The 14,315-nt window shown below is 37.6% G+C and overlaps 1 protein-coding gene across 1 annotated transcript in view; it reads left to right on the top strand.

Annotated features, from left to right (window-relative positions):
• Positions 1-14,315, top strand: part of LOC128022606 (copine-5) — a gene marked incomplete at its 5' end in the record, with an annotated part of 39,317 nt that overhangs the window by 10,152 nt on the left and 14,850 nt on the right. The window contains 6 exon segments of the mRNA XM_052610325.1: positions 222-275; positions 1,048-1,109; positions 7,724-7,770; positions 8,223-8,404; positions 8,753-8,880; positions 10,415-10,517. Coding sequence (XP_052466285.1) covers positions 222-275; positions 1,048-1,109; positions 7,724-7,770; positions 8,223-8,404; positions 8,753-8,880; positions 10,415-10,517 — 576 coding nt within the window.

Here is a 14,315-nt window from a genome sequence, read left to right as displayed (position 1 = left end):
AGAATGCAATGTGAAATCACATTTAACTAGCGAGCAAGACTTATGATCTTCCGCAGGTGGTGGCATTTTCCAAAGAAATATAATTGATTGGTTTTCAAGGCACCATCCTGTGAGAGGAAAGGCTGTTTGTTATCTGTTTAATGAATCTAAATCCCACTTCTGCCCAATCTCAACTGTCTGAACTTATTTTGATTTCTGATTTGTTTTCCAATGGCTTTTAGGTGGTAAATCCAAAGAAGAAGATGAAGAAGAAGAAATATGTAAATTCAGGAACGGTGAGTGGTGGCTCAGAGATTAACTTAGGAAACAAATTTCACCATTGTCAGCATGTATGTGCATGTGTATCAGAGCATACGTTCAAACACGCATGTATCTGCATACAGACAAAGCCTCTAACTACAGCCGTTTCATGTGTTCAGTTGTGTGATGGGAAAGGGAATGACATGCACAGTAGCTTTCAAATGTCTTCCTGCATTAATGAGTATCCCTTTTACACCCATGCTAATTAAAACAAGCGCTAAAAACAAGAAATAGCTTTGCTTCGTAGCTACAGAGGGAAGCAGTTTTCCTTTGACAGGCACTTATAAAGTATTCTGTTTAAGTGTGTGTGGCCCATTATAATCAACAAATAGTGGAAGCTGACTTTTAAATGGGAGAAGACTCGAACATTAAACCAAATATCATACCACTGTGAACATCTGTTTACGTGTGTGTGTAAAACAAAGGGATTGTGGGTGGATAGAGATCATGGTAGTGAATATGAAAGCAGGAATTTGTAGCACCTCAGAGATAATCTGATTTGAGCATCATGCTTTGATTGATGGCTGTGCCAAAGTCGCCTTATTGCTCTACGTTACAAGATCAGTCTGAAAACATTGCTTCCCAGAGGGTCCGACACTTTGCCCGCATCATTCACTGCCTCATCTGAAACAAGTTGTATTAGGACAATTTCTAACATATGACTGAATCACATCATGTGGCATCATATTTTTGTCTTTGTTGTTTTGTTGTGGATTCAGTTGTCTCTTTTGATCTGATTTGATGCAGGTGACACTGCTGTCGTTCTCGGTGGAATCAGAGTCGACTTTCCTCGATTACATCAAAGGAGGGTGAGTAGAGAGACAGACGTTCTTGTACAGGTGCTGTTCAGGTGCTTTGAATCACACAAAGTACTGTGCATTGATGCTCTGACAGTAGCAGGGTGGGTCACATGACTTCTGTAGGCTATTTGTAAAAAAAATTTCCTTAATTTAAGTTTTAGCCATATTAGTATTTCAGCATGAACTTATTTCATTTAGTTTCCAAGGCAAGTTTTTTTAATTGATTATCTTTCCAGCTTTATTTCAATGAAACAAAACAAAATGTAATAATTTTAGTTTCAGTTAACAACGATAGTTGAAAATTATGTCAGTTGGATCAAGAGTCCAAACTCAAACTCAACCCACCGAACTCCCACAGACCCAATCGCAAGCCCACAACATACATCAGTGTGATAAGAACTACCTAAAATAATGGAAACCATCTTTGGGAAAACATTTCTCTGAAGTGTAATTTCATTTTTTTATTCACTTACATGAAGAATTTGGGGTTTATGTCTTAAAATGCAGCCAGCCAACAGACGGTGATCAAAATGTTTTGGTTAGATTTTTCAGAAAGGTTAACTCTCTTCCCACCATTGATGGATTTTTTCTGGTTGTCTGTGTTTTGACTGTCAAATGGTAGAGGGCGCTATAACACATCTTCTGAAAGAGTACAGAATCTCCAGATCAAAAAACAGATGAAGAAGCAGCAGACACAAGCGATCACACAAGCAAATGCATATTTAAAACAACACAACTGTCAAATATTAAATGTTACAGAATGAAGTGTCGACCCAGCTAGTGGTTTTCAGTGCAAGCTTTGGGGTGTTGATGGAAGTGATCTACTCCATCTTTGTTTTAATCATGGATCTGAATCCGATTCAGATCTAGTCTTTGACAAAAATGTGATTTTTCTCAGCTTCTTGTTCAAAATGTTCTTGTTTAATGATCTTCATTAAACTTGCCCACATTCAAGTATTGATAAAAGAATAAAAAGAATAAATAAATAAAATAAAATCCATTAAGATGGAATATTTTGTTTGTAGCAGAGCCTTTTGTGAAAATAAAAAATAAATGGTGCTTATGGCCATCAACTTAAAAATAAATAAATAATTGTAAAAAAAAAAAAAATGCTGGCGAGGAAAGAGTTAAGGACTTAGTTATAAATAGACATTTCTATTTAATGTATAATGTAAATATTTTTATTTTAATATTTGTAATCCTAATGCATGCACTAAAAAATATTATTCTTACATAAACATACATTTTCTAATATACAGTGCATCAGTTTATATGAATATTTAAAAAAGAGATCATGGACATTGTATGTCAACCACCCATTTACAATCACATACATTTAATGCTTAAAATTTAACATTAAAAAATTCATCAAGATCCAAAGATCAAGACGGCCCTCTTACCCTTGTTTTGTGGTGTAGGGATAAACAGCATCTTAGAAAGCAACATCTGAAGGGCTTGATGATCTGGCAATCAGGGCTGTGATCACTACAGTGGAGTATGGAGTGATAGGATTTTCTCTTAAACTATCTGGTATTTTACCAAAAGCATAGAGTCATCTCTTTGCATGCCTCTCCAAGGCTGTTTAACTAAACATCATGTGTCCCATGAAAAGTCAGGCTTAAACTGTAGATACACCTCTTGACCTTGACGACTGTGTGATGAATATATTGGAGAATCCAGTGGGTTTTTCTAAGCACAAGATATGTTATCATTTCACACACTCAGAATTATCACCCTTTTCCAACTTTTACCCTTGAAGAAAGTATTTAAGCAATAGACCGATTTCAGCATAACTTCTGTTTCATCACATACAGCACATGTATAATAGCTCCTGACAGAAATGTTGAATTTCAGCATATACAGGACACTGTATTTTTGCATGTGGATTAGTGCAGCTAATTTGTACAGTAACCATGATTTTGTCTAGTAGGATGCTCCCTCATCAATATTTTGTTGGTCCTAGAACAAACTTAGTCCTCACTTTGCCCCTAACTTAGACCATTAACTAATTTTTAAATCAGAGGGAATTTGAACCCAGGCTTATGTTCAACTCAGGCTCATGTTCGGCTCAAAACATTTGGCAAAATAATATTCTATTGCGTTTTGCACGTTCGTCAAGTGATTGGCATGAACATTCAGATAAATGTGAATCTAGAATTGTTTTATAGCATTGGTTTGTGTACATATCGCAAAAGTTTGTAAATGAAATGTACAATGAGTGCCACTGATAGTTTAAATGAATAGAAATGAAAATTTTGTCATCATTTAGTCATGTTGTTCCAAACACTGTTGAACATATTATTAATAATATTGTTCACCAGACAGTTGCTGGTAACCATTGACTTCCATAGTGATTACATATCTATCTATATATATAATATATAATAACATACCACCTATACTAATCCCTTCCCTAAACTTAACCGATCATGTTAACCAATGCAAACATGAGTGAAAACACATTTAAACCATGTCATTTTAGCTTACTTCTACAAGTTCAATTGATAGAGGGACTCATCCCCAGTGCTTGCTGTAAAGGGATGGATACTTCCCAACAGTATCTTTTTTCGGTACTTTACTCCATGTGTAATAATAATTAAAAACATCCCGTCACAGGGTCTCTCTTTCTCTCTCTGTTGCGTATGTGCCCATATGTGTTCTCAGGTATAGAAATTTGGCACTGAATGATTTAACATGATTGGTATTTGGTAGTACTGGCACAATTCGGTCTGTACCCAACCCTATTTCTCTACCAGGTAAGCTACCAACTTTACTCAGAAAAGCAACACATATGGAGCTGGTAATTTTATGTAAATGTCAAAATTATTACTTTGCAAACCATAGACTATGGCATAAGTATTTTGAGGTTATAACATGTTATATAATATAATATAACTTGTAATCATATTTTGTGTGAAAAGGAATCAACATTGTTGGTGTTTTACCACCATTAGTGTTCATTCAGCTGGAAATGGCATTGAATTTACATTTATAAGCAAGTTTTTGGAGTTTTAGCAAAAATTTTGACAGACGCAAGTTTTTCCATTGAGACTATGTTGGGTAATTTATATGCTGATGTAGTTTGGGGTCAAAACCCAGCTGTATTCTCATCCTAAACGTTACACTACCACTAAGATCTGATTGACTTATTTAATTGTTTTATTAGGTACATGTCCTACTTAACAAACATGTTTAATCATTTAATCATAAATTGATTTGTCAACTAGGTTGGTTCACCCAAAAAGAGGATTCTGTCATTTTTCACTTATTCTATTGTCAATTGAAACCTGTATGGCAAAGCATTTTGGACCCCTTTGACTGTCATTGAGCAATCTTCAGAATACCTTCCATTCTGCAGAAGATAGAAAGACATAGACATGAACAGTTAGAACTACACAAAGGTGAGTAAATGATGACAGTCTTCCTTTTTGGGTGAACTATCCCTTTAAATTGTGCATTATATGGGAAGCTGTGGACTTTACAAACACTATGCTATCTCTACAATGCCAATCTTCCATTTAAACTGACACTAGTACACAAGTTTTGAGCCTAATGCAAAGTGGCATTTAGGTGAATCCCTGTCAGTTTCGACTGACTGCCCGAGCATGGGTAGCCCTGATAGGGTTAGAGGGATTAATGCCGTTGGGTTGTGTAAACATCAGGAGACGGCCTGCAGGTTCATGGTGACAACACAATGAAATGTGAAGAAAACAGAAGAATGCGTGGGTGCATTTGTGTGCGCATGTGTATTCATGGAGCTGCAACATTGTGTTTCAGAGCACACACAGCATGTGGGATTGTTTAGTGGTCTGACAGATCATAAATTGATTAAGTCCTCCTCTAAATGAAAACAGGAAATTGCCACTTAGAAGAAGAACTCTCTTCATTATTGACAAAAATTACTCCCTAAGTGACTGAGTTGGGAACAGCAATAGGGATGATGTGTAGAAGACAGAGAGAATTGGAGCACATCAGTCCTGAGCTGCTCCAGTTTGGTATTAGATCAGCCATGAAGAGAGCCAATCAAATCTAAGACCTCGCCAGAGCTTGATGAAATGATCAGATAGCACTGTGATTACTGAGAGAAATCAATTATGGCTCAGATAACATATTCTGTACAGTAAAAAAAAAAGGTTTTCCTGTTTTTTTTTTTTTGTTTTGTTTTTTGTTTTTTTAATTACGTTTTGATAAAGGAAATTGATTAAAAAAACGTATATACACTACTCTTTACTGTTGGTCAAAAATACATTAAAACCTGAAACATTGTGAAATATTACAATTTAAAACAATTGCATTTTTAAATTGTATTTAAATTAAATAGAATTTTTTTAGGGCTTCAATAATAAATCATTATTATATGCTGAATTTTATTTATTTATTTATTTGATAATAGGCATGTTTTTTTCAGGATTCTTTTATGACTAGAAAGTTTAAAACGTTGATGAATAGGAAGGATTCCTTTTAAAATTGAACATTTATTATTGGTCCTAGAACAAGCTTGGCTTTTATATATAAAATAATAATAATAACCTATCAATCATGTGACAGTTGAGCATCTTTTGGCCTTTGCCAATGAAAAACGTATCTGTTATGCTGAGCTCTGCATTCATTGCTGTGAGTATCTGTACTGATTAAGTGCTGACCTTTACCTGCATGGAAGTGCTCATGGCTGAGTTTCAGATAACCTGTTATAATGTGCTCCAAGCCTCCGGCCAGCCTGTGCATCCCACGCAGGACCCGTTTTGACATTTCTATTAAGGCAGATGAGACTGTGCTGGCCAGGGTAAGTGTCTGTTTGTGCAGAACAAGAGTCAAAGAAGAAGCGGTGAACTTGAAGTGATCAACATGTCATTGCAGCATATATGTGCGTGCATGTGTTGGCATTTTAATGATTTCAGTATATATAACAGACAGGGCCATCATTAGTGGTGAGGAAGGTGGTGATGGTTCTCTGGACCCCAGTCTGTCGGTAGCCCATAGTGTCTGTGCTACAAAAAGTAGCGTAACATTTGTCTGACTGCCTTTGGAAAACATTAATGATGTCACTGGGTCATAATGGATCACAATGGATCATGCAACATAAAGACAGCATTATGTGTGCTGTGCTGTCCATTCCATTAGATACAGGTGTGTTTTCTGTCACTATGGAGGGCTTCCCTGCCTCCCACTGCACTGCAGAGAGCCCCGCAGCTAACAAATGAGAGGGAGACACATAGTGACATGCATCTGTGAAAATCGATTGCTCTTGTCCTTCTGTTGATCCCATTCTAGGAGATGTCTGTTGTACTATAGTAACCCCTAATGCCGAGCGATCCTGTTTACAGCCTATTAAGTTTCTGGGCCATGGAAATGCCCTTGTGCCACAGGCTGAAACGGCTGGCAGAACAACAGCACTGCTGAAAGTAGATCAGGATTTGCTCTAATTTGGAATGGCACATTCAGGAATAGACGAGAGAAAACCAAAAAAAAAGAGTATTCCTGTGGTTAATTTTCCTCCTCATGAATGTATAATTAAACAGTAATAATACAAGATAAATGTGATGACGTGCTCCTCGGGAATAGCTTTAGTTTAGAAGATTTTATTTTCTACAGTTTTGGTCACCTACATTCCCAAAATGAGAGAATTGTTTTGTGATGTGGAGATGCATGCACTGGGACCCGAGAGTAAATGGCTTTTATTGAATTAATAAAGAGGATAATTACTCTCTGGGCTACACAGGGGCATGAGTCATGTATTAGCATGGGATTCTAAAGGTTAATGCAATTTTCTCTGCTTTTCATTATGGTTTTATCGATTTTTTTCTCTTGTAACCCACTGTTTCCCTGATGGGCTACTGTGTTTGACTTTTTGGGGAGAGGATTTGAATGCTGTCTGCGACATGTTTTTATCATGAAAATGCATTTTTATTACATTTTATTAAAGTGTGCCATCATTTTAATTGCTTTGCTTTATTTGTATCTGTTTTATGCTAATGTTATGGAATGTAAATTTACAATAGGGTAGATTTGACAATAATAGCTTCTGTATGGTCAGTTAGATGAATTTATTAAATGATAAACCTTTAAAGACATATTAGCCTAATTAGCATTGCTTAAACTCTTTCTATCACTGCATCTTCTACCAGAAACGTGTCATCCTTTAAGGTGCCTAGGGCATTCATTTAATAAATGAATGGAAAACCAGAGCAGCAGGACAATCTGTGTGCAGGGATACGCTAAAGGCAGGGATGCAGATGGACCTGTGGAGGCTGCATTGCCCTGCTTTGTGAGCACAGTGTGACTAGTAATGTGAGCTCAAAGTAATGGCTCTTCCTGTTTATCCAAATTAGACCATGCAGCTGGGGTTGACTACACATTACTTTCATTTGGCTACACATAAGCCATCATTTAGTCAAGTCTGGGGCTCATCTAGTTGTCCTGGTCTCCGCTGACATTCAGGACCATAGAGGTCCTCTCTAAGTGCTGATCCAGCATCTGGGCTGGTGTTTGTATCCATGCTCGTGTGTGTGTGTTAGCACATACCCACACAGACATATGTACCTGTCTCTAAGGAAGCTACTACATCACTGTTGAGAGCATTTTTGCTTACTCTTTTGTTTTCTCATTTCTACCTCTTTTCCCAGGACCCAGATCAATTTCACTGTGGCCATTGATTTCACCGCCTCTAACGGTAAGTAATTAAGTGGAGAGAACGGTGTGTGACCTCTTAAAAAGTTAGGGAATCCAAACCAAATCATTGGCCTTTCTCAATCACTCAATACACTCCTATTAGTTGTTGTTGGGTGGTCCCCATGTGCCGTAGGGCTGAAAAGAGAGCTGTGTAAGGGTTTAAGTCATGCTGAGAGATGAACCAATTGATTAAAACAGTCTAAAATGGCCCATCTACACTAGCTGGCAGTTAATGCTACTCCTCGTCATTTTTGACACAGAATAAGACAGCATCTTAGTTATCAGAAATGCTCGTTACTGACCAATTGGAAGGGCTTTATGTAGGCAGCAACTATGTGTTTTTGCATGTATGATCAATGCTTAAAGTGGAAAAAAAATTGCTCTTAGCTATTGCAATTGGTGTCCTAATATGTTTGTCTTACTAGGTTTTTGTGTGCCGTTTGAAATTTTCAGGAAACCCTTGCCAGTCCACGTCTCTACATTACATGAACCCCTACCAGATGAACGCCTATGCCCTGGCACTGAAGGCTGTGGGGGAAATCATCCAGGACTATGACAGTGACAAGATGTTCCCTGCACTGGGATTTGGAGCCAAGCTGCCCCCCGATGGACACGTGTCTCATGAGTTCCCCCTAGTGAGTGAGCCGATGTTCAAATTCCTGTTGTCCTGAACTTCGTGAAAATTCCTGAGATTAGTCCAAAAGAGTTTGTTGATGCCAAGCGTCTCAATGTCCTTCTGTTTTTCTCACATTCTCAGACATAACCTTGAGAGCGTGAGATGCTGTTGGGCTAGTCTTTAATGCTCAGGAAGCGGTTCAATGATTCGGAGATGAGACTTTATGGGAGAAATCTATAATTGGCATTCTCTGCTGTCATATTGATTGATACAATCCATGTTTTCTGTCCTCAGCATTGTTTTACTGTTGAACTTTGGTTGGCTTAAATGAAGACATGCATGTGAACCATTGATTCCTGTCTTTCAGAATGGCAATATTGAAAATCCCTACTGTAATGGTATTGAGGGGATATTAGAGGCATACCATCAGAGTCTAAAGACCGTCCAACTATACGGACCTACTAACTTTGCCCCTGTTGTAAATCATGTGGCCAGGTAGGTTTGTCCAGAAATCCTTTTAAATGCAAAATCAGTTTTAAAATAGTAAGTAATTGCACTCCTAGGTTCCGAACTGATAATGAAGAATTAACATCATAGTCCACTACACATAAGGCTATATTCCTGGCAATATGTTTTTTTTTTTACTGACAGATCGATAAACTATTACATTTGGACCGCTCCAAAATATATGGTCACAGTTTTGCGTAGAAACACAGCATAAATGCATAAAAACACAGCATTAACTGATATTTAGCACTAATTCTCTAGCTTACTTTGTGTTTTCCACTCTTCCATCATTCCAAAATTTACTCTATGAAATTGCCATTAAAAGTGATGCAGCTTGTTTTGGTGTCCATGTAAAATGTCAGCCTGTCTGCACTTTTCATGCAAATGATAGATTGCCCAGATTTGGTGGAATGCAATGCAAATGTTATTTTCTGCATGAATAGTGAAGTTGATCATTGTTTAGATTTCCAAGGGTGTAGCATATATGAACAACAGACACATCATGAATCAGAATAAGCCTGACACTAAGCACCTTATCTGTGGACCACCCAACCCGATCTCACGGCAATTTGTACATTTTTCACAAGGTGTCTTATTCGTATGAATTCGTACGACCACACTTACAATTGTTTCCAAATTGTACGTATTTTACGAGTTACACAATTTGTATGAATTTGTATGAATGACCTACACCTAACCCCGCCCCTAAACATAACCGTGACTGGGGTTTAGACAAATGTTATAAAATCGTACGAGTGAGGTCGTACAAATTCGTACGAATAAGCCACCTCGTAAAATACGTACGAATTGGCCGTGAGATAGCGTTGGACCACCATAAAAACTGTATCTTTGAACACATGTGAGATGATTTCTATGGCTGGATTGCGTGCCTTTCTGATGTTCCATGAAAGATGTCTGTCTGTCAACTCTGTCCTCGAAAGCCAAACGCTTGACTTTTGAACCCACGTACTGTTTGTGTTAATCCTAAAACTGACAAAAGAAAGTTGCTGACATGGAGCAAGCTTGTCCCAATGTAAAGCTCACACCATATGCGTCATAACAGACTGACTCATTACATACTGTAGCTATTTTTTAATCATCACTTGAAAGGATAGTGGGTGTGTTTCCAGAAAAGAGATCAAGTAATTGTCTGAAGACATCTCCACCCCCTCCGTCATGTCATGGCATCTCACAACCAAATAATTTTCCATCTGATTACACTGCTGCATCCGCTGTGGTAATTAAAAATGCCATTTTCTGCAGATCTGAATTAGACTTTCTAAATTGAAGCATGATACACCTCCTCAGGGTCTAATTCTAGCGAGTTTGCGGAGGCAAAGATGTATTTAAACAAACATAGCAGACCATGGTTAATCTTAATATGGTGCAATGAATCTGAGACATCTGAAAACCAGGAAAAGAAGAATTTTAAGAATAAAATGTGTAATGTAATGAAAAGTATGTACTGAAGAATATCTTATTATGTTTACTAACTTTTTTTTTTTTTTTTCCATCTTTGAAGATATGCAGCTGCTGTCCAGGATGGCTCGCAATATTTTGTGCTCCTCATAATCACAGATGGGGTTATATCTGATATGTCACAGACCAAAGAGGCCATCGTGAATGTGAGTATGACCACTAAAAGAGCACAGGTGTATCAGCAGGACAGGCTGGAGAGGGTCCATATTGCCACTCTGTTCCACTTTACTTGCTTTTCAGGTTGCATCCTAATTGAAGTCAAACCTTTTAAGTGACACATCACAGGAAATAGATCTTTTCACACAAAGCGCACAACAGACCCAACTCACAATTGATTCCAATGGAGATTCATGTTAGCATGTTGCTAAGCTAACAGCACAGTGCTTCAAAAAACATAAATACAACACACACACACACACAAGTATTGGATAAATATTTAATTAGATAATCAACATTTATCTCATCATCCACCATCTTGGATTTATTTATTGCATGAAGCATGAAATGCTCCCTTAAAATGTGGCCAAAATAAGGAAGTATCAAAGGAGGCAGCTCACCCTAGCTACTGTATGTTTGGGAACAGAGCGTTTATTTATTTTGTGTAAAATCCCTGATCTTCATCTCCAGCCTGCACTGGAGAACTAAATAATGTCTTGTGGATGATATGGGTTTTTATGATCTTATTACAGATTGTTATAATTTATTTATGCTTCATGATACATGCAAAATGGATGACTAGTGGCGTATTAAGGTCATAATTTACACAAAAGGTCAATCTCGTCTCCAGCAGTGCATATCATTCATCTGGCCTATGAATGGGCCGATTTCCCAGCAGACTGGATTTAAAGGGAATTTGCGACTGTTACTCCCATTTGTAGAACAGCCACACCTTCCTTTTAAGATCTTGCCTGCTGCTCTTTCCCCAGCGGCCTGCATCTGCCAAGAAGACTCACATTTCCACTCCCGTGTGACATTTAAAACCTGTAACAATGGGTGACCTATGGTGCAAACCTATGTTTTTCATTTGTGTGTTCGAAAAATCTAATTTCTGAATCTAAATTTGGGTATTTGAATTTAAAACATTTTCATCAAAATGTAATGAATTGAAGCTAATGAATGTGACACTGCAGTGCAGATCTGATTAATGATTTCAGGAGGTGCTGAATCAGAAACCGGATATATCAGACTAATCTAATCAAGAAAGGGGCTGCATCTCTTAATCAAATGAAAAGGTCATGTGGTCTTGGTATGTGATTAGCCATGCGTGCATCAATCCAAACATTACTAGATTGAAGTATGGATATTATTAACTATTTTATCATTTGTAATCTCTAAAGAGAAATTTACCCAAATTAAAAACCATCCTCATATATTCAGTTTCATCCAACATCATGACTTTCTTTCTACTATAGTTTTTATATTTCAATTTCAATCGTTCCTATAGCCAGAGTTATCATATGCTTTCAGCCCACTGGGTGGTGGCATTATTTTCATGGTGCTTTTTTGCTATTTTTGTAGTTTGAAGAGCTCCGTTATGGGAAAAAAGCACCCTGCACATAAAAAATCTAAAGTCTAAAATCTCCTCTTATGTCAGAAAGACATAATACTCATTTGGATTGGCATGAGAATGAGTAAATGGTGACATTTTTGGGTGTACTATCCCTTTTAGCAGAATTTGAAAGAAGTTGTCATTCACAATAAATCGTGAAAGGTGTCTGTGAAATGTACATTTTGAAGTAATCCTTTTTCCAGCTGCTGGATGTTGTGGGAAATGTGTCAGAAATGAAAACTGTTTCTGAAGAGCTAATACAATCTGCCTTTTGCTCTCCAGCACGATATGATAGCGAACGATGTTCATAATTACTAAATCGACTCTAAATCTCACATAATGCTGCTCGGAAACTCAATGTAGGAGGTCTGTTAACAAGTCGAGGTACACCAGGTGTCCTTCTCTTGTCCTGTGTGGCACGCATATGTTGGGGTAGTTGCGTAACAGCGTGTGAAGTATTCACAGAAGAGCTTAGAGGAACACTGACCTACTTCTCTCCTTTGCTCTGATTCAGTAGGACAGATGCATGTATCATTCATGAGAAAAGCTGTTACTCTAAGCAGCTGTTTGCATCTCATCCTCCTTGTTCATTTAAGAACAGGTCGAAGAGGAATGGACATTCGCCCACAGACGGCCGTTTTGATCTAAGGGTGTTTCGACAACATCCCTTCACTTCCCACAGCAGCTGACAGCATCCAGAAGCTAATCTGTCTCATTACAGTTTGGAAAGAGATGCGGATTTAGACATGTGGTGTGGCATATGCACATATAGCAAAATATTTACAAAATGTATTTGTCAGTTACACGTCAATTGTCGGCTATATTTAGGGTTTCCCAATATGGCTTCCTCTGCAGACATCTATAATGTTTCTTAAATCGTATATGCACTGAAAAATTCGGTGTAGAAACAGTTTTCGTTCAGAAATTGCCAGTAAATGTCAATTAATTACAGAGAAGCAGCAAGTAATGCATTGAATTGAGATTTTTATATATATTTGTTGGTCTTTTGACGATGAAAAGGAGAAAAAAAAGTTCAAAGCCCATGGAGCTCTTTTCCATATTAATTTGTAGTGAACATATCTAATAAGCTCCAAAAGGACGAAGCAAACAACATAAAAGTATCATTAATGAAGTCCATATGACCTGCTCGCTACTGTACATGTCTGGTCTTGTATGATAACATCCAAAAGGAGTTATCAAATCTAATTTTTCATTCCAAATATAAAAACAAGCACATTGCATCTGGTTACAGCACACAACAACCAATTTCTCCTTTTGTGTCCCACCAAAAAACTAGTGGCATATGAGTTTGAAAACAAACGAGGGTTCATTTTGAATGAATTATTCCTCGAAGTCTTACAAAAATGTTGTGGTTCTGCGTTGAGCTCTGGCAGACTTTAATGAGCCGTGCATATTCATTTTCTGTCTTAGATAATTAGCATTGAAAGCTGGAATCCTCCCATCCGTCAGCTGAAGACATGCAGCCTTTTTTTATTTGACATGGTAATTATGAATAACAAAAGGCACGGGTAAGGGCTAATCAGAGGATGATAATGAGAAACAACAACATTAGGAGCACATTCATTTGTCTTGTTGGACTTGGGCAGGCCTGCAATGATAAGCCATTCCGGACGCTCGAACGCTAGCAGAGGTCAATCATCCGCCAATCAGATGTGACATGCAACATGAAGGATGGCTGGATTACTCAGTTAGACAGCTCTCTGTCAGACTGAACCGCCCGCTCATTGTGTGACTGATGATAGGCCTAATAGAAGTTCCTGTGCTCAGTCACACCCTGACAGTATTTCATGCCATTTCTGACTCCATCCTGCTTTTTTCCACCCTTGGTTACAGCATGGGCATCATTAGTTTAGCCCAAAACTGTCATGGCTCCAAGTAGAAATCTGTACAGTGCAATTTCCTCACTTCCAGTAGATGCTCCCACAGAAGACCTGGATGCTCTTCTTAAAAATCGTTTGGGCAGAACAACAGCTTATGGTGAACATGAAACCAAGTGTTCTGGAGCTGCTGTTCACTTGCTTTGTTACAATCTATATTGTTCATAGCGATATGTATATATATATGGTAACTTGACTTGACTTGAAGCCATATGATACAAAGTCATTATTGGGTAAAATGTAATTTATTTTTTTACTTTTGTTTATTATGGTCAAGTCAAGTCACCTTTATTTATGTAGCGCTTTAAACAAAATACATTGCGTCAAAGCAACTGAACAACATTCATTATAGGAGAACAGTGTGTCAATAATGCATAATGATAGTTAAATGCAGTTCAATCATTGAATTCAGTATTGTCATCTCTGTTCAGTTATTTAGGGTCTGTGCATTTATTTGCACATAAGTATATATACTTATTATAAGTATATATACGTAC

Source organism: Carassius gibelio, chromosome A11, assembly GCF_023724105.1.
Source record: "Carassius gibelio isolate Cgi1373 ecotype wild population from Czech Republic chromosome A11, carGib1.2-hapl.c, whole genome shotgun sequence".
Lineage (NCBI taxonomy): Eukaryota > Metazoa > Chordata > Actinopteri > Cypriniformes > Cyprinidae > Carassius > Carassius gibelio.
Note: the sequence above shows the minus strand (reverse complement) of the source record. Positions and strands in the feature narration are given on the sequence as shown.